The 25,565-nt window shown below is 36.0% G+C and overlaps 1 protein-coding gene across 1 annotated transcript in view; it reads right to left on the reverse strand.

Moving 5' to 3' along the window:
- BIRC6 (baculoviral IAP repeat containing 6) overlaps positions 1-25,565 on the reverse strand; it is a 256,404-nt gene that overhangs the window by 8,620 nt on the left and 222,219 nt on the right. The window contains 6 exon segments of the mRNA XM_021087656.1: positions 3,225-3,413; positions 7,728-7,805; positions 9,974-10,135; positions 12,720-12,937; positions 16,015-16,125; positions 17,289-17,434. Of these exon segments, the coding sequence (XP_020943315.1) occupies positions 3,225-3,413; positions 7,728-7,805; positions 9,974-10,135; positions 12,720-12,937; positions 16,015-16,125; positions 17,289-17,434 (904 nt within the window).

The following is a 25,565-nucleotide window of genomic DNA, read 5'->3' on the forward strand; positions in this document are numbered from 1 at the left end:
AGCAAGTCACATCTGACTGGGAAAATTAGACAATGAAGGATTATTGTTTCAAATTATACTTATTTGCTGTTTGTAAAAGTCATGCCCCTATTCTGAGTCCCCTGTGCCAACCGCTTATTCTTCCAGAAAAAAAAAAAAAAATTTTAAGCATGATCCAACAAATTATGTTAACTGCGTATGTATACTTACAATTTTTTCGATACATTTAAAAATTGAAGATTACATGTATATAAAATTTGAGAAAAGTGCTCAAATCATGTGTACAATTGAATTCACTTTCCTACAGTGAACACCCCAACGATAACCTCTACTCAAATAAGAAACATAACATTACCAGGCGTGCCAGAAGGCCCTCCTTGTGCGACTTCTCACCATCAACTTTCATCCAAAAATATACACCATGTTGACTTTACTCTTATGGTAGTTTAACTCTTTTTTTGAACTTTTTATAAATGGAATCGTATGGAATGCAATCTTGAGCCTGGCTTCTTATGCTCTTTATTGTATTTATGATATCTGCCCATGTTAATATGTAAAGGAATTCACTCATTTACATAGCTGTATTCCATTTTATGACTATTCCATAATTTGTCCATTCATTATACTGATGGACAATTGGACTGTTTCCAGTTTTAGCAATTATGAATTAAACTTTTCTCTACACCTCATACGTATGTAGTTTCTATTAAGCATATGCTAAGGAGTGGAATTGTTAGTCATAAAGCATATATATATATATATTCAGCTTACTACATGCCTAAGGGTTTTCCACACAGGCTATGCCTATTTATATTTTCATCATAAAGTCTACTAGAACTCCAGGTGCTCCTCATCCTAGCAGTTGGTAACAAAAGTCTTGAAATCTCACAGATGCTGAAGGAGAGGCAGACAGGAGTCAGACAATGTAGTTTTGCAGGCTAAGGTAAGGACTTGTGTTTTCTTCTTCATTTAATGGGAAGTCACTGGAGTGAGATGATCTGATTATGTGTGGAGAATTGCTGCAGAAGGACTCAAGTAGAAGCAGGGAAATCAGTTAGATAATTATTTCAGTTATTCAAACAATAGATAATGGCGGCTTAAAATAGGCTGGCCATAGCAAAGATGTATATTTATTGGAGAATGGTTGATTTACAATGTTGTGTTAGTTTCCGGAATACAGGAAAGTGATTCAGTTATACACACACATATATACATAGATAAATATATGTGTTCTTTTACATATTCTATTCCATTATGGTTTATTATAATAGATTGACTATAGTTCCTCCTGATATGCAGTATGCCTTTGTTGTTTATCTACTCTCTATACAGTAGTTTGTATCAGCTAATCCCAAACTTCTACTTTATCCCACGCTGGCCCGTTTCCCCCTCTGGAAACCATAACTTTGTTTCTATGCCTGTGAGTCTGTATCTGTTTTGTAAATAAGGTCATTTGAATCATATTTTAGATTCTACATATAAGTGGTATCATGGGGTATTTGTCCTTATGTGTCTGATTTACTTCATTCAGTAATAATCTCCAGGTCTACCCATTTTGTACAAATGGCATTATTTCATTCTTCTTTATGACCAAGTAGTATTCCATTGTATATATGTACCACGCCTTTGTCCATTCCTCTGTCAGTGGACATTTAGGTTGTTTCCATGATGTCACTACTGTAAATAATACTGCTATGAACAATGGGGTGCATGCATCTTTTTGAATTATAGTTTTCTCCGAATAAATGCCTAAGAGTGGGACTGCTAGATCATATGACAATGTTGATGATATCATCACCAAGTTCTGATTATGTTTTGAATGGTAAAGCCAAATCTGTTAATAGACTGAATCTTGTATGTGAGAAAAAGAATGAAGCCACAGATGGTTTGGATTTTGGGCTTAGGCAATGGTGCTTTTACTGAGAGAAGAAAGGAAGGAAAAATCAAGAGTACAGTTTTATAATTGTTAAGTTTGAGGTGGCTATCATACGTTCTACTAGACTTGTCAAGTAGTTTATGTATTTAGATTCATTATCTGAGTCTGAAGGGCACTGAAGAAATTAATTTATGATATAAACAGGAGGAATATAAGTTTTTCAAGGGGCAGGAACTGAGTTTCATCTTTCCTTTAGTTCAGAGTACCTTAGTGCAGTACTGAGTTACAGCTGATATTTGACATGGTTGCAAAATGAACTACCTAATATAAGTAACCCGAGCTTGAAAACAGATTATTATGCTTAAGAGCATAAAGAAATGCAACTTTTGTATTTCCTGTAATATTAGGAAAAGTGATTTCCGACAGCCTTGAATGCAAGCCTTAGCAAAAAAAAGACCAAAAAACAAAAAACCAAACTTTGTTATTCAAAATGTAAATTTTCACTTAATAATAACAAAGGACAAAGCATCTTTACATTCCTTCAGGGTCTATTCATCAATGCTACTTGATGAGGAAGGCTACAGGCATAATGCGACACAGTAATCCCATATTTGCTTACTTAAAGAGCAATACTCTGTCAGGTAAACATGCCAATTTTTTCTCTAAAATGCTGAGTTTCTAGTACAAACTAAGAAACTGATGATCAAGAGAAACAATTCAGGAAAGGAAAGTGTTGCATAGCAAATTTAAAGATGTGATGATGTAATCTGATACGACAGGGAAAAAAATCTACTCATACTGTAGCCAAACTAAGGAGCACTAACTAAGCACAGGAAAAGAGAGAGCCACATTTCAGGATGTGATAAAATAAAAGCACCTGACAGTATCAAGACAGGTTTCAGAAACTAAGCCCAACTTATTCCTAAAGAAAAGAAAATGTCTTTTCTTCAGTGTTTACACAGATATTAATATAAGGGAAAAGACAACTAGAGAGTGTCTTAGTTTTGCAAGACAACTAGAGAGTGTCTTAGTTTCTAGTGAAAAAGAGAGTATTTTCATGAGGAGTATTTTTAGTAACATATTCTAGCATACACTAACATAACTACCACCTCCAGTAAGCTAGTAGAATGGTAGTCATGAAAAATAAGGAATTAATTAAACTGTCCCAAAATATAGTCAGATGCCTTTTAGGAAGTAAATAATTTAAAAAACTCATCGGTACTACATTATTACCAAATTTTTAAATTAAAAATGATAGTAAAGTTTAGTATACCGCAGATACTCTAAATATAAATGCAAGTACAATACCAACACACTGTACTATATGATGTCTTTAATAAAGTATTCCCATTAATTTTATTAAACATACCTCTTTAAAACATGGTGAAGGGTTTCTGATTTGTTCTAGCATTGCCCACTTAACCGTAGCTTGTCGAATGTTCCCATCGTATTCTCGAGAACTCTGTGTGCCACTGGGAGTGCCTCTAGACCGTTCATATCCTGGTTCATTAAAATAAGGCTCAGCTACTAATATAAGAGACTGAACAGACACCAACACCTGAGGAACAAAGAAAGAAAGAACAGTTATGATGGAATGTACCCCCAGTAAATAAATATCTTGCTTTATCAACCAGGAGCCCCTTTTAATATGTACTTCCACATATTTTTATCACCATAAAATCAATGTTAATAATTACGACACTCAAATACTTTATTATCAAAGCAATATTAAAACAGGCAAAGTAGAATATTATATAATATTTATGTATCATGTTGAAATCCTTAAAAACGGAAAAAGAAAAATAGGTATAAAGATGCTATTTCCTGAAACTATTAAAAAACACTTGTTTATATATATCTCATACCACTTTAGACATCATTTTGCCCAAACTGTCCTCACTCTTAAAAGAGTATAAAGCTGACCATGTACTCTTAAAAACATTCACTGTAAGGAAATCTACATGTGAGGCAGTCTTTACTTTCATTCCAAGGAAAACTAACTTTCACAGTACCACAAAAATCTTATTACTAGATGCTTTCATTGGCAAAATGACATAGCTCTAATACCACCTCTGACCCCCTACTTACATACCAGGTTTGTTTTTCCAGATGTAAAAAACATTGAGAGAGCTCCTTCTTAGTTAATAGAATACTGCTAGCTAATATATTTATATAACTAGCTAATATGACATCTTTGGAGGAAAGAAAACATTAGATACAATCTGCCCCCCTCATAAATGAGAAAGGATTAGCAGTAGTTCATTTTCACTAGGAAATATGATTGAACAATGTCAAAGATACGCATCTTAGATGAAAAGGGATATATTTTCTTAGATAATTTTAAAAATGGGAACTTGAACCTGAAATATATGACCTAAGAACAGATAAGCTTAAATATGACCTCAAGTAACCATGTTATAGAGACCAAGGTCAACTCTACGTACAAAAAAAAAAAAAAAAAAAACAAACCAAAAACCAAACAAACAAAAAAACCAAAAATACAAAACCCCACACCTATATAATTCTGAAGCAAAGATCTCATAATTTGAAACTAAACATATTACTGAAGGAAAGGGATTTTCCTTGGCTATATACTTTTTCTTAAATCTGACACTTCCGAAATAACCTTCCAGGGTAATATTTATTAGTTCCTTTCCTCCTCCCCCCACCTTTTATTGTCTTTTTAGGGCCGGGCCTGTGGCATATGGAGGTTCCCAGGCTAGGGGTCCAACTGGAGCTGTAGCTGCTGGCCTATGCCACAGGCACAACAACGCAGGATATGAGCTGGGTCTGAAACCTACACCACAGCTCACGGCAACGCTGGATCCCCAAATCACTGATCGAGACCAGGGACAGAACCCACATCCTCATGGATACGAGTTGGGTTCGTTAACCACTGAGCCATGATGGGAACTCTCCTCTTCCCTTTTAAATACTCTTCCTCCTATATGAGTAGGGTATATCTCCATTTTCCACAAAGGCAGAGAAAGAAATTCTGTAACATAAGATTCAGTTACTCAATCTACCTCACCTTCTTTGAGACACAATATATAGTTTTATAAATCTCAGGCAGTTGTAGATTCAAAAGATTAAGAAAAAATACACTGAATTATCAAGTTTGCATTTGACAACAACAAAGACATTTACTAGCAGAACAATATTTCTTGGAATTAAATGCAAAGAATAATTTGTAACACGTTATTTTATCACTAGGTGACATCATGTATTTACTTTTTTTTTTTTTTTTTGGTCTTTTTGCTTTTTCTAGGGCCGCTCCAGCAGCGGCATATGGAAGTGCCCAGGCTAGGGGTCGAATCGGAGCCATAGCCGCCGGCCTACACCACAGACACAGCAGTGCGGGATCCGAGCCACGTCTGCAACCTACGACACAGTTCATGGCAACGCCAGATCCTTTAACCCACTAAGCGAGGCCAGGGATTGAACCCGCAACTTCATGGTTCCTAGTCGGATTCGTTAACCACTGCGCCACGACGGGAACTCTTGTATTTACTTTTTAAGGGCATCTTCTATTTACTTTTTAAACATGTTCCTTTTAGGAGATATATAAATGCCACTTAATTTTTCTTCAGTGTACTCAGCTATTTAGGAGTTAAAACATTCATTTTATGGAATTTCTGGAGTCTTGAATTACCTGACCTGTTTACTCATTGTATTTCGTAGCACACTTTACAACTTCAAAACACTGGCATTAAAAAACAGTAAATAAATCCTTGGGAAAAAAAATTTTCTCTTTTTTAAAAGAATCTGATTTTCAGTGCTCAAAATTAACAGGGTTTATCTAGCTCTGAGAAACTTCATCCCCTCAGAATCCATTTCTTTTCATCTGTAAAACAGGGGTAATACATACTTACATTATAGGATGACTGTGAGAATTAAATAAGCTTCTTTTTGGAGGGGGGACAGGATCAGGGGTACAAAATGTAGGGCTCAGAAGTAAATATAACTAATACACAAGAGCTATTCTTTCTTGGAGAGAAAATGACAATAGGCATCCAGAAGATGGCAAAATGCAAAACAAAATCACTTCTACTCTAAAACCAGCATGTTTTAACCTGTGTAATAGAGTTACGTGAAAATGGTGTCAGGTGAATTCTATTTTGATCAACAAAACTTAAATAAAAGAGTTTCCTGGATCAAACCAAAAAAACCCCCAATGTTCATCATAGCTACAACTGGCTAAAGAGTAGTCTTAGAAAATGAGTTAAGATGGTAATTATAAGAGAAACATCAACTATATACTACATTATATTATATACCTATAGTGATACTTGAACTAATAATAAAAAGAATATATTTTCATTCCACAATTTAAGTCATTGATTTTTAGTCAATTCTTTGGTCTTTTCACAAAGTCAGGAGTCACAAAAACTTTTATGCATAGCCTGAATTTACTCTCCCTCTCCTCTCTAGCTTTATGTTAGCATCCATAAAACTTTAATATGTTCTCACTATAATTTATTCAGAGACTGACTAAATCAAGAACCACATAATAGCTTTCTTTCATTATGTGTGTCAAACAAAAATTTTAACCCAGTTGTATGCTCTTCTATCAGGCCACTCAAGTGCTCTGCAAGTAAGAATCAGAAATTCTAAGTTTTATGAATTCCAGGACAGTACTTCGAAGCTTTAGATGAGTCCCATTATTAACCAGACCATAGAAGAAACATACCCTGTGTGCAGAGATATGTAATACTTATAGTCATTAAATTCTACCCACCTGAGGTTGAGCCCACTAGTGACTGCAAGATGGGAGAGGCTAATTTGTCTGTTCTTGTTGCACCAGAGTATACTTTAAGGCCAAGTAAGGAATTTTTTAAAAGGCAATTTTTTAAAATTTATTTTTATTTATTTTTTTGTCTAGTCTAGGGCCACACCCGAGGCATATGGAGGTTCCTAGGCTAGGGGTTGAATCAGAGCTATAGCTGCTGGCCTAAGCCATAGCCACAGCAACGCTAGATCCAAGCCGTATCTGTGACCTACACCACAGCTCATGGCAACACTGGATCCTTAATCCACTGAGAAAGGCCAGGGATCAAACCTGCAACCTCATGGTTCCTACTCAGATCTGTTAACCACTGAGCCATGACGGGAACTCCTAAAAAGCAATTTTGACAAAAATAATTTTTTTTTGTCTTTTTAGGGCCACACCCATGGTACGTACCTGGAAGTTCCCAGGTTAGGGATCGATTTGGAGCTAGAGCACAAGAACAACGCAGGATATGGGCAGCATCTGGGACCTACACTACACAGCTCATGGCAACATGGGATCCTTAACCCACTGAGTGACACTAGGGATCAAACCCAAGTCCTCATGCATACTAGTCGGGTTTGTTTCTGCTGAGGCACAGTGGGAACTCCTGAAATTTGTGTTCAATGCCCTAATTTAAGATTCTAAACTCCAGGAGTTCCTGTCATGGCTGAGTAGTAACCAACCCAACTAGTATACATGAGGATGTGGGTTTGATCTCTGGCCTCGCTCAGTGGGTTAAGGATCCGGTGTTGCCATGAGCTATGGTGTAGACTCGGCTTGCATCTGGTGTTGCATATGGCTGTGGTGTAGGCCGGCAGCTACAGCTCTGATTCAACTCCTAACCTAGAAACCTCCAGATGCAGAGGGCACAGCCCTAAAAAGACAAAAAAAAAAAAAAAAAAAAAAAAAAATCTAAGTTCCAAATGAGATAACTCCATTGCATGAAACCGCTCACCTATAAGCTATTAAATATACATTTCTTATCATTTGGCTTTTTACTTTTAGTGTTTTACTATGTATATTCTTGGTCACTATATTTCTTTTTTCAAAACACCGATAGTTCTTTATTTCTAAGTGAAACTGTAAGAGAAATTTGTTTACTTGCAAAAAGCTTGAGGTCTGAGGATTCCACTTCTCTTCTGGTCGCCCATGCCATGTATTTAAGATGCTTAAACAAACCTGAGGAAGAAGGGGAGAAAATAAAAACAGAATTGAAAGGAGTACTTTTTTAAAAGTAAACTGCCACAACGAGAAATAAAATAGAAATGCTATTATGTCCAAGTATCTGTCTTGTGTTCCCAAGCAAAACCCTAAGGGTTGGTGTATTAATACAGATTGGCATCTTCACATGTGACCTAAATCTGCATGGCATTACAATTTCTTTACAATGAAAAATGAATTACAACTATTACACATTAATATAAATGACATATTTTTAGTGAAAAAAAAAAAAACAACAAAAATTTCAGTGAGGAAAAGTGGTATTATTTTGCATTTAAGAAAATCTCTTTTGAAATTTTGTAAATAGCTTAACAGAAGAGACCTTGACTTCTTAAATCCCTCTAGATGCAATTTGTTGCAATATATTGTTTTGGTTGCAATACATGAATAAAATCTGGTCTCACACACACATGAAGTTGGGAAGGGGAGGATCCTAGAGATGCCCAGAAAAGGTCTTGAGGATCGTCAGAGTTCTTGAGAACAAGTTTTAAGACACATTAGATCTTCATTCACTCAGACAGCATGAATGAACTCAAAGCGTCTGCCAAACACAGGTCAACAGTCACTCTGGGCAAGAGGAACCAGAGATGTTTTATCTGTACTTGTAAACTAACAATTTCATGCATGGGGGTGCATCGGATTCGGAAAATAAGCAGTTCTTTAAAAAACAGAGAAGTGGGAGGTGCCATCGTGATTTAGTGGTTAACGAATCCGACTAGGAACCATGAGGTTGCGGGTTTGATCCCTGGCCTTTCTCAGTGGGTTAAGGATCCGGCACTGCTGTGAGCAGTGGTGTAGGTCGCAGACGTGCCTTGGATCCGGCATTGCTGTGGCTCTGGTGTAGGCTGGCGGCTACAGCTCCGATTAGACCCCTAGCCTGGGAACCTCCATATGCCGTGGGTGCGGCCCCAGAAAAGACAAAAAAACACAAATAAAACCACAGAGAAGTCTATCTCCTGCTATTTTTTCAATGCTCTGTGAAAATAATGCAAAATACATTAATAATAAATTCATTAATAATTTTAAAATTGTATCTGGGGAGTTCCTTCTGTGGTATAGCGTGTTGAGATCTGGTGTTGTATCTACAGCAGTGTGGGTTTGATCCCTGGCTCGAGAACTTTAGTACGCCATGTGGGGCAGTCCTCCCAATCCCCCACCAAAAAGAGGAAGGCAAAACCAAGGGAAAATTTGGCCATCTTTAATAAGCCAGATGACTTCAAGGATCTTTAGTCTCTGTTCAAAATTACTTTTTTTAAAGTCTAATTTTTAAAGACTGACTGTCATATAAAATGATTTTTATTATACTTCTTTGTCAACTTTTTTTGAGGGGATAGGAATGCATCTTTCTATTTACAATTTAAGAAAATATGAAACATTTTAACACAAAGTAAAATTTAAAAGTAAGTTCACAACAGTATGTATCATGGAAAACATGGGTAGCATCTTCAGGCACTTGTGAAAAGATAACTGAAACTGGAGCTACGGATAGTAAATAAAGGTGAGAGGCAAAGACATACACCTGGATCTACTATCCTCTGAAAGTAGACAGCTTTCAATTGGCTAAAGAATGTGTTGAACATGTTAGTCATTCATAATAACATTCTGGAGTTAAACATTCTGGAGTTCCCGTTGTGGCTCAGGGGCTAAAGAATCCGACTAGGAACCATGAGGTTTGGGGTTCGATCCCTGGCCTCACTCAGTGGGTTAAGGATCTGGCGTTGCCGTGAGCTGTGGTGTAGGTTGCAGACGCAGCTCGGATCCCGTGCTGCTGTGGCTCTGTTGTAGGCTGGCGCTACAGCTCCAATTTGACCCCTAGCCTGGGAACCTCCATATGCCGAGGGAGTGGCCCAAGGAAATGGCAAAAAGACCAAAAAAATAAATAAATAAATAAAATAAAAAATAATATTAAACATTCTAAGTGCTACTTTAACACTGGCGTGTTTGTCATTTTTGGTTCCTTGTCTCTCATTCGTCAGGCTAATTTTGCATATATGGAAGAGAAACATGAAGAAACCCGTGTACTCTTGAAAAGAAGATTTAAAAAACCAAAATTGCTGTTGAAATTACAAAGAACCTTTGGGTTACAATATTTTGGCATTAGAAACAGAAGACTACAATTACATTACCTTGCCATCATTATAAAGGTTTGGATTGAATCGCACACTATGACCACCAGTTGTCTCAAGATTCACAAGAGGGGGTGAACTGGGATAATCTTGAGGAAAATAGACATCAAACTCAAAGCAGCCATTTGCATAAGGAGTGTCCGCCGGACCAGTGATCAGAACCTAGTATGCACATACAAACACAAAGGCTTAAGTTATTACTCCTAAAATCTGCTATTCAGAAAACAATTCAACATAAAATAAGAACAATCTTCTTATATTCTCTATACATGCCTTCCAGAATGTGTTAAAAAGGAAGTTATAAGTTAAAACCATACACAGGATTAGGAAGTGGTTTTAAATTAAGGTTAAAGTAGTTTGGTTTTGGTGAAAATGGTCAAAAAAGGAGAGATGCCTAACTGGCAGCAGGAAAGCTTACCATAAGAGCAAATAACTTTAAAAATATTCAGTCACTTTTTTTAAGCGCCTTCCTTCGTGATCTCTAAATATTTTCAAAAATTTGAGATTCTATGTACATTCATCATTGTATCTCAAAGGTGTGACAGTAATTTTCTGCTTTAAATTTTCAAGTTCATGTTTTAAGAAATAGCTTACTAAAAAAAAAAAAAAAAGAGGCCTTCCCATCATGGCTCAGTGGTAACAAACCTGACTAGTATCCTTGGCCTCACTCAGTGGGTTAAGGATCTGGCACTGCTTGTGAGCTGTGGTGTAGGTCACAAACAGGGCTCGGATCTGGCGTTGCTGAGGCTATGCTGTAGGCCCACAGCTATCAGCTCTGATTTGACCCCTAGCCTGGGACCTTCCAGACGCCACTTGTGCGATCCTAAAAAGCAAAACAAAACAAAACAAAACAAAACAAGAAGAAGAAGAAAGAGCTTACTTTTAGACATTTTCTTCAGGGATAATGAGGTAAGTAGACAACAGGAGTAAAAATTCTCACGTAACAACTTATGACAAAAAGGTTTTTAGAGAACAGTAGGTGCTTCCCTTAGGGTTACCGGTAATCCGCAAAACAGCAGAGAACCTAACAGTGAGTGTCAGAATTATTTAATGCATTTTGAGTCAATCAACAGATATTTAGCATACACAGCACGACAGCATGAGCAGTCCTGAATGGCAGTGTGTGGAGACAAGTGGTACTAGAGTCTCAATCTGTGACAACTCTGATTTACATTTTGGGACTCTAATGTGGATCTTTTATGTTAGGTACAATATAATGCTTAAAACAGACAAAGTCAGAGTTCCCATTGTGGTGCAGCAGAAACAAATCCGACTAGTAACTGTGAGGTTGTGGGTTCGATCCCTGGCATTGCTCAGTGGGTTTAGGATCTGGTGTTGCCATCAGCTGTGATGTAGGTTGGCAGACACTGCTCGGATCTGGTGTTGCTGTGGCTGTGGCATAGGCTGGCAGCTGTAGCTCTGATTTGACCCCTAGCCTGGGAACCTCTATATGCTGAGGGTATGGCCCTAAAAAGCAAACAAAACAAAAGAGAGAGACATAGTCGCAAGTTTGACCTTATATGGTCCATTTAGTGGTAAAATACTTCCCTAAGCAATTATCTAATAATCACTCTACTGTTTTTAACAAGGAAGAGTGTGGTTAAATAGGCAAGGTCTATGAGATTTCTATTGAAAAATTACCCAAAAGAGCAAAACAAAAAAAGCAAACAAACAAAAAAAAACCTTTCTCAGAGTTCCCACTAGCATCCCTGAGGATGCGGGTTTGATCCATGGCCTCTTTCCGTGGGTTAAGGATCTCCCGTTGCTGTGGCTGTGGCGTAGGCAGGCAGCTACAGCTCTGACTGGATCTCTAGCCTGGGAACCTCCATATGCTGCCAGTGTGGCCCTAAAAGACAAAAAACAAAACAAAACAAAACAAGAACCCCTATCTCAAATCAATGGGTCAATAGTTTCAGCTGTGTTACCTAAGGAAGACAGAATATTTAACTTATGAATTAAATCATGTAAAGAAATGTTCCTCCCCATGAGGTTGCGGGTTCGATCCCTTCCCTTGCTCAGTGGGTTAACGATCCGGCGTTGCCGTGAGCTGTGGTGTAGGTCACAGACGCGGCTCGGATCCTGCGTTGCTGTGGCTCTGGCGTAGGCTGGCAGCTACAGCTCCGATTCGACCTCTAGCCCGGGAACCTCCATATGCCGCAGGAGCGGCCCAAGAAATGGCAAAAAGACAAAAAAAAAAAAAAAAAAAGTTCCTCCCACTCCAGGTATCAAACTTTAAAAGTTATTTATTGCAGCAATCTCTTGGAATTTAAGACCAGATCACTGCAGTGTTAAAACATAAAGGTATAGGTTATTTATTATTACACTAACTTACTTAAATCACAGATCATATGGATCTATAAATACATAAATTTCCTATAAGAGGAAAAATATTTTTTTTTGAAGACTGACAGTATAAAACATGAACAAATGTCTTGGATGATAAGGAAGAAATCCCATAACCTTTTTTCTACCAATTAGCACTAAATCCTTTGATACTATGCTCTAAAACTACGATAGGTTGCATACAGCCTTTGTTCAGGGAAGGTATTTTACTATTTCCTTCTAAATGGTACTCTCTTCCACATACTCTGAACTAACCTCAGAAGAGGACTCCATTCACTGATGTCCAAAACAGTCAACAAATTTTTTTATTAAATTTATAAAAATTCATGCTATTTCGGGTGCTTTGTATAAACAATGGAATAACTGGATTAGTCAGAAATAGGAACAAAGTTGTTTTTTCTACCTTCATGATGTCCAGCCTCTCCTCATCACAGCGCACAAACACACTAGAGGATGATGAAAGAGGCAGTGAGGTTGACAGTGTCACGGCTTCTTGGGCAAGGCGGCGGGCTCTGGCAGCACTGTTGGCATCATTTGCGTTTTTCACCTGAGACATGTAGTGGTAGTTTACTTTAAAACCCAACTTCCCATCTTCATCTTCAGAAACCATCTCAAATGTATCTAAAATAAGAAAAAGGAGAAAAAAAACACTGAAAAAAAAAAAAAGGAACCAGAATGGAGGAGAGTTGTTACAATAACAAAAATCACAAATAAATAAATCACTAGCCCTTCTTCCATCCAAAATGGTGAGGACTGCAACGTGGAAGAAAAGCAAACAGTAAATGTTTACGTAATACCTACTTATATGTGTTAACACTGCTAGATGAATGGAATATGTCATGGAAGCAAAGGAAGAAATTATTATTATTAGTAGTAGTAGTAGTAGTAGACTTTTTCCAGGGCTGCACTCGCAGCATATGGAGGTTCCCAGGCTAGGGGTCAAATCAGAGCTGTAGCCGCCGGCCTACGCCACAGCCACAGCAATGGGGGAGCCTACGCCACAGCCACAGCAATGGGAATCCGAACGCATCTTCGACCTACACCGCAGCTCACAGCAATGCCGGATCCTTAACCCACCGAGCAAGGCCAGGGATGGAACTCACGTCCTCACAGATGCCAGTCAGGTTCATTAACCGCTGAGCCACGATGGGAACTCCAAAGAAATGACTTTTAATTTATAGTTTAGACATGCAAGTAGATTATATTACATGAGATATTTAAATGATAAAGTAGTAGGCAGTTTATTTTCAAAATGAATGATACATAATATTTTTGCTAAATAATTTAGAGTATGAAATGCCAAAAAGTATTTCACTATATTTTATTTTTCAAAGATAGTATGTCTTTATATATTTGCACTGATTTGGAATCAGAAACTAGAAACAGCAGACTTTAGTTTACTTTTGCACTATTTTTGAAATTTAAGCTAATAGGGTAAAAGATTATTATGGAAATCTTTTAAGTATTTTGACAGAATATTAGTAATGGGCTAATTCTTAACCATTTAGGCAGAGTTGAAAGGACCTAAAATTATTCTTTATTGTAAGCAATATCCATATAGAATTAAAAGAAAAAGTGTATTTTAACTGTATCTCTAATTCAGATAACCCTTCCCCACCAAGGGATTAAAATAAAGATATTTAAATAACTTATAACACTAAATTAAAACTACCTATCAGGGCAAATACAAAGAAACCAGTAATTTATGATCCAGTGTTCATACAATTCTAAACATATGGAAAAACATTAAAACTGCATTGTAATTATTATTAATGAAGTCACTTTTACTAGGAACTTACAAAGTGCAAGGTCCTAGGCTAGGCTTTTTGGATTAAATAGTAAATAGGAAACTATATCTGCCTTCAAAAAGCTTATAATCTAGAAAAAAGCAAAGACCTATAAACTGTCATGGGTTTGTGCACTATGTCTCTGGAAGACTACTGACTAACTTCTATTAGTAAACACGTAAACCACAGTTATTTCATCTGCCCAACTCTGTGGCCTTTCGCATAATACAGGAATAAATTTCCTTTGAGTTTTACTTTTAGCAGCATGTTGTTTAGTCTCCATGTAGTCAGTTTTTTCTTATTTCTTTACCTGTGGTTGATTTCTAGTTTCATGCTATTGTGGTCAGAGAAGATTCTTGAAATAATTTCTACACTCTTAAATTTGTTGAGGTTAGTTTTGTGCCCCCCTTTGAGTTTTATAAACATCAATCCACCAGACACAAACATGAGCCTATCTCCATGCCTGGAGGAAATTTTTATTTTACGTATCTTAAGATAACAGGGTCTTCTAATACCAAAATTTAATTGATACTCAATCAAAGATAACAGCTAGAAATTACAGTTGCTCAAAATGTATATCCTCTTTGACTTCGCAATTCCTCTTCTATTAATTTGTCTTAAAGAAATAATCCTAGATGTATACAAATATTTCCATGCAACGATGGCCACTGAGATGTTGTAGACGTTACTAAAAAAACTAGAAACAACCTAAAGATCCGGTTATTGGGTAAACAAGTGACAGTACATTATGTGAGACTATTAGGCAGTCAATAAATATCGAGTTATAGAAGAACTGTCATATTGGAAAATACTTGATATATAAGGTAGAAAACACAGTTTATTAAAAAACAACTCAAAAGAAAACTCACATTTTTTCGAAATTATGCTAAAAGTAAGTGGATAGCAAAATTCAATTACATTTAAAGTCATATCCAACTTGTATAGTTTACGTGGTATAAGAAGCCTCCCGGCTGGCTAGCATTAATCAAAGGCTCTGTCCTATGACTCTGACAGTATGATATAAATCTATGTGTTTTTTTTTGACTCCTACTTTAGTGTTCTTTTTGATATAGTCAATGTTGTTTGGGCTAGTTTTCAGAAATGAAAAAGAAGGTATTACAATAATAGTTAATAACGGTCATCAAAATCTGGAATTCTAATGTTTATTTATAGACAGGACCTTACAAGGCGTGCTAATATGATCTTTTCATCAGTCCTTACTTGTCAAAAGATTTGGAATAGGAATGGCTACAAGTGAACCATCTGTAACTACATTTTCCAAAGGTAAATCTCATGGAATTCTAAACTGGTAACAGTAACAGACTTAGTTCAAAGTCCAAGGTCTTGGCTTCCTTCAGGCAAGGATATACAGGAAAAGGAGAGGTAAAGAATGAAAACCACTTTCTGCCTCTTTGTTAAACATTTGGCTTTGTTTTACTAAGTTTTCCACTGAATCATGATTTGCAAACATAACTATAAACATTAAGTTCAGAGATAGATGATAAAAAAAATTTGTGTGTGTAATGACTCATGGTAAAAGCAAGTTTTAAATTCTTTTTTTTTGGTCTTTTTTTGGTCTTTTTAGGGCCACACCCATGGCATATGGCAGTTCCCAGGCTAGGGGTCCAATCAGAGCTGTAGCCGCTGGCCTACACCACGGCCACAGCAACACTGGATCCAAGCCACGTCTGCACCTTATATACTATAGCTCCCGGCAATGCCGGATCCTTAATCTACTGAGCAAGGCCAGGGATAGAACCCGAGTCCTCATGGATGCTAGTTGGGTTCGTTAACCGCTGAGCCACGACAGGAACTCCTTACATTCTTTAATTTTAGTAGAACACATTTCAATAGCACTATTAAAAATGCAAAATGAGATCTGAAGAAATGAAGATTACAATTTCAACTCACCAAACTGTAATTTCTTCATAACAGCCACATATTTTTCTTCAAGTGATTTCAATACTGATAAAGGTTTGGGTTTCATAGCCACCTTCTTCGAATATTCACCTAGTTTTTTTTCTGTTATTTAATATTTCAAGATAAATAATATAATTATACATTTTAGAAGAGTAAAACAAAAAAAAATACTAGCTTCTAGAGTTCAAATTTTGAATTTCAAAAAATTATCAAACTTTTTTTTTTGGGGGGGTCTTTTTTTAGGGCCGCACCCGTGGCCTATGGAGGGTCCCAGGCTAGGTTCTAACTGGAGCTGCAGCTCTTGGCCTACACCACAGCCACAGCAATGCCAGATCTGAGCTACATCTGTGACCTACACCAGAGCTCATGGTAACGCCAGATCCTTAACCCACTGAGCAAGGCTAGGGATCGAACCTGCAACCTCATGGTTCCTAGTCGGATTTGTTTCGGCTGTGCCATAACGGGAACTCCTCAAACTCTTTACTGTACCATTTTAAAGTTAAAAGCTTTCTCTCTATTTCATAAAAATACCTAGTAGGGCTAAAAATCTTATAAACTTTAAATTCCTAAAATGCTAATTAGACTTCATCCATTCAGGCAAAACAGCAGAAATAAAGCAACAGGTGATGCAGAATTATTTACATCTTCTGTTGCTAATACATGAAATCGCCAATTTTAACTAAATTCTTACACATAGTCTTAATGTACTATTTCCCTCCCCACTTTTTTCTCCTTTTTTTAGGGTCACCTGCGGCACATAGAAGTTCCCGGGCTAGGGGCTGAATCAGAGCTGCAGCTGCTGGCCTATACCACAGCTACGGCAACACAGATCTGAGCCACAGCTGCAGCTTATGCTGCAGCATGCAACAACGCTTGACCTTAACCCACTGAGTGAGGCCAGGGATCAACCCGCATCCTCCCGCATCCTTAGTCAGGTTCTTAACCCAGTGTGCCATAATAGGAACTCCTTAATATATTATTTTCTATCTAGTACAATTGCATTTTTCAATCTCATAACTTTCAATGGGAAGAAAAGAGAAATTTATTTTGCATGCTATCAGTCTACTAAATGTAGGCTTAGCTATCTTACACAATAGAGATGAACACTTAGAGACTATTCACTATTAGCTTGAAAAACCTGACTGACACAGAGCAAAGCTTTAGTAACTTGCTGGAAAACCATTAAGGGAGATACAAGAGAAGGCAGTTTTCAGTAAGTAAGTAAGTTTCAAAAGAAAAGCAGAATAAAGGGAAGAATATTGTACCTTGATTTGCTTGCCGCAAACTGGTAGTGGCTGCGTAAACAATCTCAGCAGTCTTCTGAATGTCTGGAACCAAAAGCGTAAGTCCTTCTGGTTCTTGATCAGATGCATCTGGTTTTACTCCTGTTTTAACATTTTCTCTTTTAGATCTGAAAAAGGTTTTTTAAATATGGAAATAAATGCAAGGAAAAGATTTAGTTTTGAAAAATACTTCTGTTAAGTCAGTAATAGTGGTTAAAAATCAACATGATAGTGTGCATTTCAGCTGACATACACATGTTACATACCAGGGGTAGTTTAGATTCATTTTTGCTTTTGATAGAGTAATGCCTAGCATAATAAAGTTTTGGATAGGTTTTCTCCTCCTATGCAAAATAGACAAGAGATAAACACTGTAGAGCTGTCATACTGTAAAAAGACCCAGATATCTGCATGTCTTTTCATCTACACCTTTAAAAACACACTTACAGTAATTATACACCTACAAGGAGAGAAAACACTTCTATATCTAAAGGTAACATGTATCTATCCTCTACCTCTTAAGACTTGGCAATCAAAGATCCATAGGTAACTTTTTATGTTAATACTATTTGTACTTCACCCAGAGTATATTAAATTCCAAGTAGAAAAAAAAAAAAAAAAAAGATACTCCAGGGTAAAGCGCAGGTTCACTACTATGTATACAATGTGCTTCTATACACTGAACCTTTACTTAAATACTAAGTTTTAGGGCATAATCATTTAAAAGATATGCTGGTATTTCCTATTCACATCTAAAATATTCTAAATTTTGTATCTAATTGTTTTAGTGTATAAGGCATCAAATGTTTCTTTAAATTTTCTACATGAATGCAGCAGTATGTTACTATAAGATTCACTGAAAATAACACTAAATATCAGTTTTTTCTCTTTCAACTCAGTGATTTTATTCTCATAATTATCATTATACCACTGCTTAAATACTAAAAATTTACATTTGTTAATTTATTAAATAAATAATTTAAAACAAACTGAAATCACATAGAAATAGAAGCGTTTGAAATGTTTATGCTAAGCTATGATCTAAACTATACATCACTTATTTTTCTAGTTTGTACACCTACTAACAAACAAAAGCACTTGGCTATTATATTAAAATAACATTGCACAAAGTGGGCATGGAGCCTTAGAGAACTATAAAAAGACTAACAGAAGGTAGAAGAGTGCTTAATAAAATAATTACCATGCTGTCTATTGTCAAAACAAACTATTCTTTATCACAAAGACAAAAATCTGCTCAGAAGCAAATTGGTGCTTAACTATTTATTTTGGCCACGCCCGCAGCATGTGGAAGTTCCTGAGTCAGGGATCAAATACACACCACAGCAATGACAATGCCATTTCCTTAACCCACTGAGCCACAAGGGAACTCCAGGGCTTAACTTTAGATAGAAAGAGGTTAAGAGCCACTAAGGCAGATAACGAGCATAAGTGGATTTAGCATTACATGTGAGTTTTGAATTGGTTCCGATATTGTGTGAAAAAACTAGTATCCACAGGCATTTTTAACTATAAGGTACATATACTACCTCACCTGGCAAGATGATTAACTAAGAGCCACAATGTGTCACTGGGTTATTGCTTTTTCTCCTATGCTCTCTCTAGCTTCCCTGAGGTAACAGAAATCACAGAGAACACATGGCCAACTTTCTTTTGCTACTCAGGAAGCAGCTGGTAGATGCTATACTGTGTGTCATTTTAGTGATTAACTTCTAAGTGTGAATGTGTATAAGAGCATGTATTTTTGCATATGTACGTAAGAAGAATATAGCAAATGTTTTAAGACTGAAATAGACATTTTACTGCTAGAATCAGTAAGATATTACATCTTTTATAGCTATAAAATAAAGATTATAGTTTAATAGTGAATCTGACAATTTTTAAAATAAAGATATGATTCAAGATATGATTCACAAATTCTCAACTTTTTTACTAATAGCTATTCACAATCAGTGTGAAACACCGAGACTCAAGAAAAGTGCATAAGCTGATTGATGGTACCCACTCTGAATTTATAGAGACTTTCTCTCTTCTCAGCTGCAAATCATCCTCTTTCTGGGGCTTAAAAAAATTCTTAAATAATAGGGCCAACGGAACCACGATAGAAAAACAACAGAAAGTAGTTTGAGAAAACGGAAGAGTTATGGTTACAACTATAATTTTTTAAAAAAGATGGTGATCTATTATACCCTCAGTAAAGATTTCACTTAAACACATTGTGCCAAGCAGAGAAGATTATAGGAATGAAGCTCATTTTTCCAGAATTAGAGTATTTTCTCCTTGAAGAAACAAAAGAACCTCTGGTGTGAAGCATAAACTGCATTAATGCAACTTAGAGCAAATTATCCTTGGAAAACTAATGACTCTAAATTTCAAGCCCTATTCATGAATACCAATTTCCTAACTCCAGTTTTTAAAAGATGATTAGTAGGAGAGATCTTTACTATTAGTGCAAATATTTAGGATGAAAATTTTATTTTTTTGACCACAAAATTTTTTTAAATACTCAAAAAATAGTGCAAAAATCCACAGAAGTTTTAAAAATAGTATTATTTACAACAAATGCATAAAAGAAATGATCATTATACATCTAAATTTGAGGATAACAGCTGAATCATAAAGCAGATGTACTTAGATCTTTACACCAGGTTCTAATGAGGAATTTTTATGCAGATAGTCTTTTGACAAAAACATAAAGGAAAAAAAGGAATAATCTTCAAAAGGTGAGACTACTTCAAATAAGTGAAGAACACACACTATCTGCCTAATGATGACTGTAACTAGTCATTGTCTGACATTAAACTATAGCCAGTAGTCTCTTTTCTATAAAAGTTGCAGGTTACTGTCAACCCATATGTAGGCCCAGCTCATGAAAAAAGGCCATACCTTAGCTCACATCCTGAAGTCTGTGTGAAAAGCTATTTGAGTTCAAGGCACCTAGCTGGAAGTAGGTCTTTGAGACTGACAATGGATCCAACATGGTAAAAGCAATCAGCGACGGCCGCTACCATGGTATCCGCTGCTTTGTGCATACGTTGAATCTGGTTGTGATCACTGCCCTGAAGAAATACGAGGAATCAACTGAAGTTTCTACTATTGCACAGAATTATCTGCAAACATTTTCCACTATGCTGTGAATTTCATCTAAACAGCTAATATATTAAGCAAGTTTTGGCTCTGTGGCACATAATCTGAACTAGGATGTGAGCAGAATGGGCAAATCTTTCTTGTGAAAACAGAAAGAAAAAAAACCATAACTCAACATTCAGTTATTTTGAATATACTACCACCCAAATTAAGTTGGATATTTGTAAGTCTAACTACAAAATATTAGAATTATGTTCTTTTATAATCTACAAACTGAAAACAGCTTATTACGGCTATTTTCTTGGTTGAACATTAGGAAAGACCACTTTAATCCCCTAATTTCTCTAATTCTAAAGTCAAAACTGTCACACTGTTAAAATAAATTTTTAAAAAGCAGTGCCATGCTGAAGAAGTCATCAGAACACATATCCTAAAATGTCTAGATTCAGAAGTATTAAGAATTAGCATCTTATGGAACATGATGGAGGATAATGTGAGAAAAAGAATGTATATATATATGTGCGATGGGGTCACTTTGCTGTACAGCAGAAATTGACAGAACACTGTAAACCAACTATAATGGAAAAAATAAAAATCATTATAAAATAAAAAATTTTTAAAAAGAATTAGCATCTTAGAGGAAGACTCTCAAACTATAAGAGAATGAAACGTCTACATTTACCTATAAAACAACGCATCATATCATACTCCACAGTTCTAAACCTCTTTGTCAGGAATTAGTTTAAAAAAAATTAAAAGCAAGCAGAGAGATTTTAAAAAATATTACTGTGGAGAATTATTTGCTTCTAACGCCACAGAAAACATGAAAATAATTCTTGAAATGCACCACTAAATGGTAAGACGAATGTTTTTCATGCTCGTTTTATAGTTTAGGTTTTGTTTTTGTTTTGGGGGCATGCCTGAAGTTCCCAGGCCAGGGATCAAACCTGTGGCATAGCAGCGACCTAAGCCACAGCAGTGACAACTGCCAGATCCTTAAGCCACTGAGCCACCAGGGAAGTTCTAAAGTTTGGTTTTTAATTCTAGATTTCCTTTCGTTTTTACTTAAACTCCAAGCAGAAGTGTCGTTTTAGTTTTCAATATGATTTAAATGAAAGTGGAGAATAAAATCTTCTTCTTGGGAAGCATAAAAGAGCAAGAGGAGAGAAAGGAATATTCAAAATAGAGGTATGAGAAGGCTTTGAAGATTAAAAACCTTGATTTCCATATTTAGATAAAAGTATAATAATTTCTAGGTCAGATTAAACATTGCAGGACAAGCAATGGCATTAGATACTGTTATGGAACAGAGTTGCCAGAAATAATATGCTTCACCAAAGATCAACCCAACTGAGGCAAAGAGGAGACATTAAAATAAATGTTGGCATCACTATTGCCATCACCAAGTAAAAGGCTGATGAAACACTGAGCTTGCTCTAGATCATCGAAAAAGAAACTTAAAAAAACATATATGGTTGCAAAAATTCTCCTTGGCTAAGAAATTAGGCCTTTTTTTTTTATTTTGTAGGTTTGAGAGGCAGAAGAAAAAGGAGAGAGAGGAAATTTTTTTTCAGTGAAAACAAAAGTAGGGTCTGGACTGGAGTGGAAATTCCTTCTTAACTGAAGCCCTAGAGGTACTCTCTTAAAGGAGTTAAAATAAGAGAATTGACAGAAAATATGCCTCTTAAAAATAAAACAAATAAGCTTATTGCTTAGTTAGATAAAAAAGAATTGGGTATTTGTACAAGAGAATTTAGTTACTTTAAAATATGATGACCTCTGCACCCGAAGACACTTTGAGATAGCTAAGGGAAATGGCCATCAAGGATGCTTACTTTAACGCTGTTGAAGAGAAGTTCAATGTCTAGAACACCTTACACTCAACAGTCATTTGTGCATGTCCTTACTAGGAGTTAAGATTATCTGATTGATATTAAGTTCCTCTTTCAAATTTGTGGTGAAACTATCAAATACTAAATACAGAAAATATGATATAGAAAATATTCAGTCCAGCAGGAAAAGTCTACATGGATGATCACGGACAAAATATTTGCCTTTGCTCCTGCTCCAACGAGGCTATGAAAAGAGTCACACTTTTTCAAAAGTGAAACCAAACTACTATGGCTGTACTTTGACTTCATTTTGAGATAACACACATTGGAATGGCCAGCAGGGGATGAATTTCACCAAGAATGGTATTTAAAAGATGAAAGGCTCATATCTTCACAATGTGATAATTTTGTGGGCAACAAAATGATGTTTCACAAGAGATAATTATATTTCAATTCAAGTGGAAACTATACACACACATATATAAAAGTTTCAAGTATTAAGTTACTCATGCCACAAATCCCATTCTTAATGGAGGTTAACAGAGCTGCTATGAAGTTCTTTCTTTTTAAAGAATCTAAAATAAAATGTTAACCAATAACTAGTGATAAATAGGTGGGAGTGTTTTTGTTTTTGGTTTTTTTGGTTGCGCCAGCTGCATACATACGTTGTTCCCAGGCCAGGGATTAAACCCGCACCACAGCAGTGACCTGAGCTGCTGCAGTGACAATACCAGATACTTAACTTGCTGTGCCACACAGGAATTTCTTATTTTTTAAATATCAAGCATTGCTATATAAACTCATTAATTTCTTCTTGACAAGGGAGTTAAAGATATTAGAAACATAAGACATAATAAGATAGTAACAAAATTGAGGAGATGGAAAACAATAGGGGTGGTGTGGGAAGAGCCTTCTTTTTAGCAACAGAGAAAATAATTTCCAATACACCACCCCAATCTGTGCAAGTCGACAGCAAATCAGCTTGAAAAGACAGTAGAGGAAAAATATATACATCAATTAACTAAGGAAGTTTCAGAGGAATGGTTTTTATGAATTCTTTTGAGCAAGGAAAACATCAAATGGGCAAAGCTGACTCATTCCTCATTTAAGTGATGATATGAGGTTGCTCCCGGCTCATGTTTTATGGGCCACAAAACACAGTTTACGTAACTTAGTGGACCTCAGTAACCCATTGATTATTATTAATATGCTGCCTTTCAAAATCTTCTCATAGTGCTAACTTAAAAATTCTTCAAGGGAATGAAAAAAGAGGAGCAAAAGAAAATATCGTAAAAATTATGCAGAACTGCAGTATCATATATACTTTTAAAAATTATCAAAAGCAAATTTTTCAACTGAAAACTTTTACTTCATTATCAACATTAAATTTTTTCTATGTAATATAAATTTCCAAAGCCAAATCAGAAGCAAGTTCACCTCCCTTATTTCTTTTTTTTTTTTTTTTTTTTTTTTTTTTTTTTTTTGTCTTTTGCTATTTCTTGGCGCTCCTGCGCATATGAGGTTCCAGGCTAGGGTCGAATTGGAGCTGTAGCCACTGACCTACGCCAGGCCACAGCAACAAGGATCCGAGCCGCGTCTGCAACCTACATCACAGCTCACGGCAACGCCGGATCGTAACCCACTGAGCAAGGCAGGACCGAACCCGCAACCTCATGGTTCCTAGTCGGATTCGTTAACCACTGCTCCACGATGGGAACTCCAACCTCCCTTATTTCTAATTATTCACTGATGCATAAATCAAACTGGTCTTTCAAAGTTAAGTTTGAGCTGGTAAATAAATATACTTGATAGGGACATTAGATTTGAGGTCTTATCACAGCTCTGTCACTAAGCATCAGAGAACCAGGAACAAATCACAGTTATTTATGGACCTTGTTTTCCTCATTTATTAAAAGGGGAATCTGAGCTATATGAACTCTAAAGAGCTCCCCTTACAGTTCTAAAAACCTTTAGACAGGTTACTTTTACTGCGATGTGCTCAGAAAGATCTGTTACAAACTAAATCTTACTTATTAGCAAAAGACTTCAAATTTATTAGCAATTAAGACTGCTTGAGATTTTGTCAAATAATAAAGATCATGGAAACTGTCTTGAAACAAAGCTCATCTAACGCAATTTGATAAGGAATAAATTATCATTTTATAAATTATGCTACTGAGGTAGACATATTACGTTGATTTATAATTTTTAAGGAGCTTTTGTTTATTAATCACTTAAATAGAGTAAGCTGTATTTTGGCAGTTGATCTAAGTATTTTTCAGGAATCAGCTTAGGCATTACACAAACATGAGACCTAAGAGTTTAATGAACAACTTTGGAAAAGGTAGCAATGGTGTATAAAAAGAGAAGTATCTGGACTACGGGTCACCTTGTCTTTCTTCATATATATAGTTTTTGATAATGAATATCACAGGCATCAGGAGACTAATGAGCCAAATCCCAGATTTATTACCTATTTAATAAGTTTTTAAATGTTAAATGCTAAGTAACAGTTTCATTTTTTGTCAAACAAGAATATTTTCTTGTCTACCATATAGAGCAAGTATTAAATACAAAAATCATCAAATTATAAAACTAACCTAAAAAAAATCCAGAAATTAAGACCTTTAGGGTAAAATAAATAAAAAGCTGATACTTTTTTTTGCATGAGGCAAGAAAGAAAAGTGTCAATACTGCTACACTTGAAAGCACCTGAAAAATGGATTACTTATGGTAATAAAAGTTTTCAAAAGCTAGGTAAGGGAGAGAATTCTACATATCCTTTATGGATAAATGCAAACCTTTTTATTCTTCATAAGTGCCTACAGACAAGACAAAGCAATAAGAACATTTTATTATTTTGGAAGACTTTTTGTTTTTGTTTTTGTCTTTTAGGGCCCAGGCTAGGGGTTGAATCAGAACTGCAGCCGCAGGCCTATGCCACAGCCATAGCAATGACAGACCCAAGCTGCATCTGTGACCTACGTCACAGCTCAGGGCAATGCCAGATCCTTAACCCACTGAGCAAGGTCAGGGATCGAACATGCTTCCTCATAGATACTAGTCAGATTTGTTTCCACTAAGCCACAATGGGAACTCCTATTTTGGAAGATTTTGATTTTTCTATTAAAGTGATCACTAATGGTCGCGTTTAAATAATTTCTATAAAATAAATAAACTACTTAATACTACTGAGTCAAATGAAGTTAAACAGAACCAATATTTATATCAACTTTCGTTTTTTTCAAATTACTATAAAAAATTTCAATTGAACAAGAAAAAAGTGCAAAATTTCCTTATGATGGCATCCTGAAATGTTCCA

Source organism: Sus scrofa, chromosome 3 (assembly GCF_000003025.6).
Source record: "Sus scrofa isolate TJ Tabasco breed Duroc chromosome 3, Sscrofa11.1, whole genome shotgun sequence".
NCBI classification, from domain to species: domain Eukaryota; kingdom Metazoa; phylum Chordata; class Mammalia; order Artiodactyla; family Suidae; genus Sus; species Sus scrofa.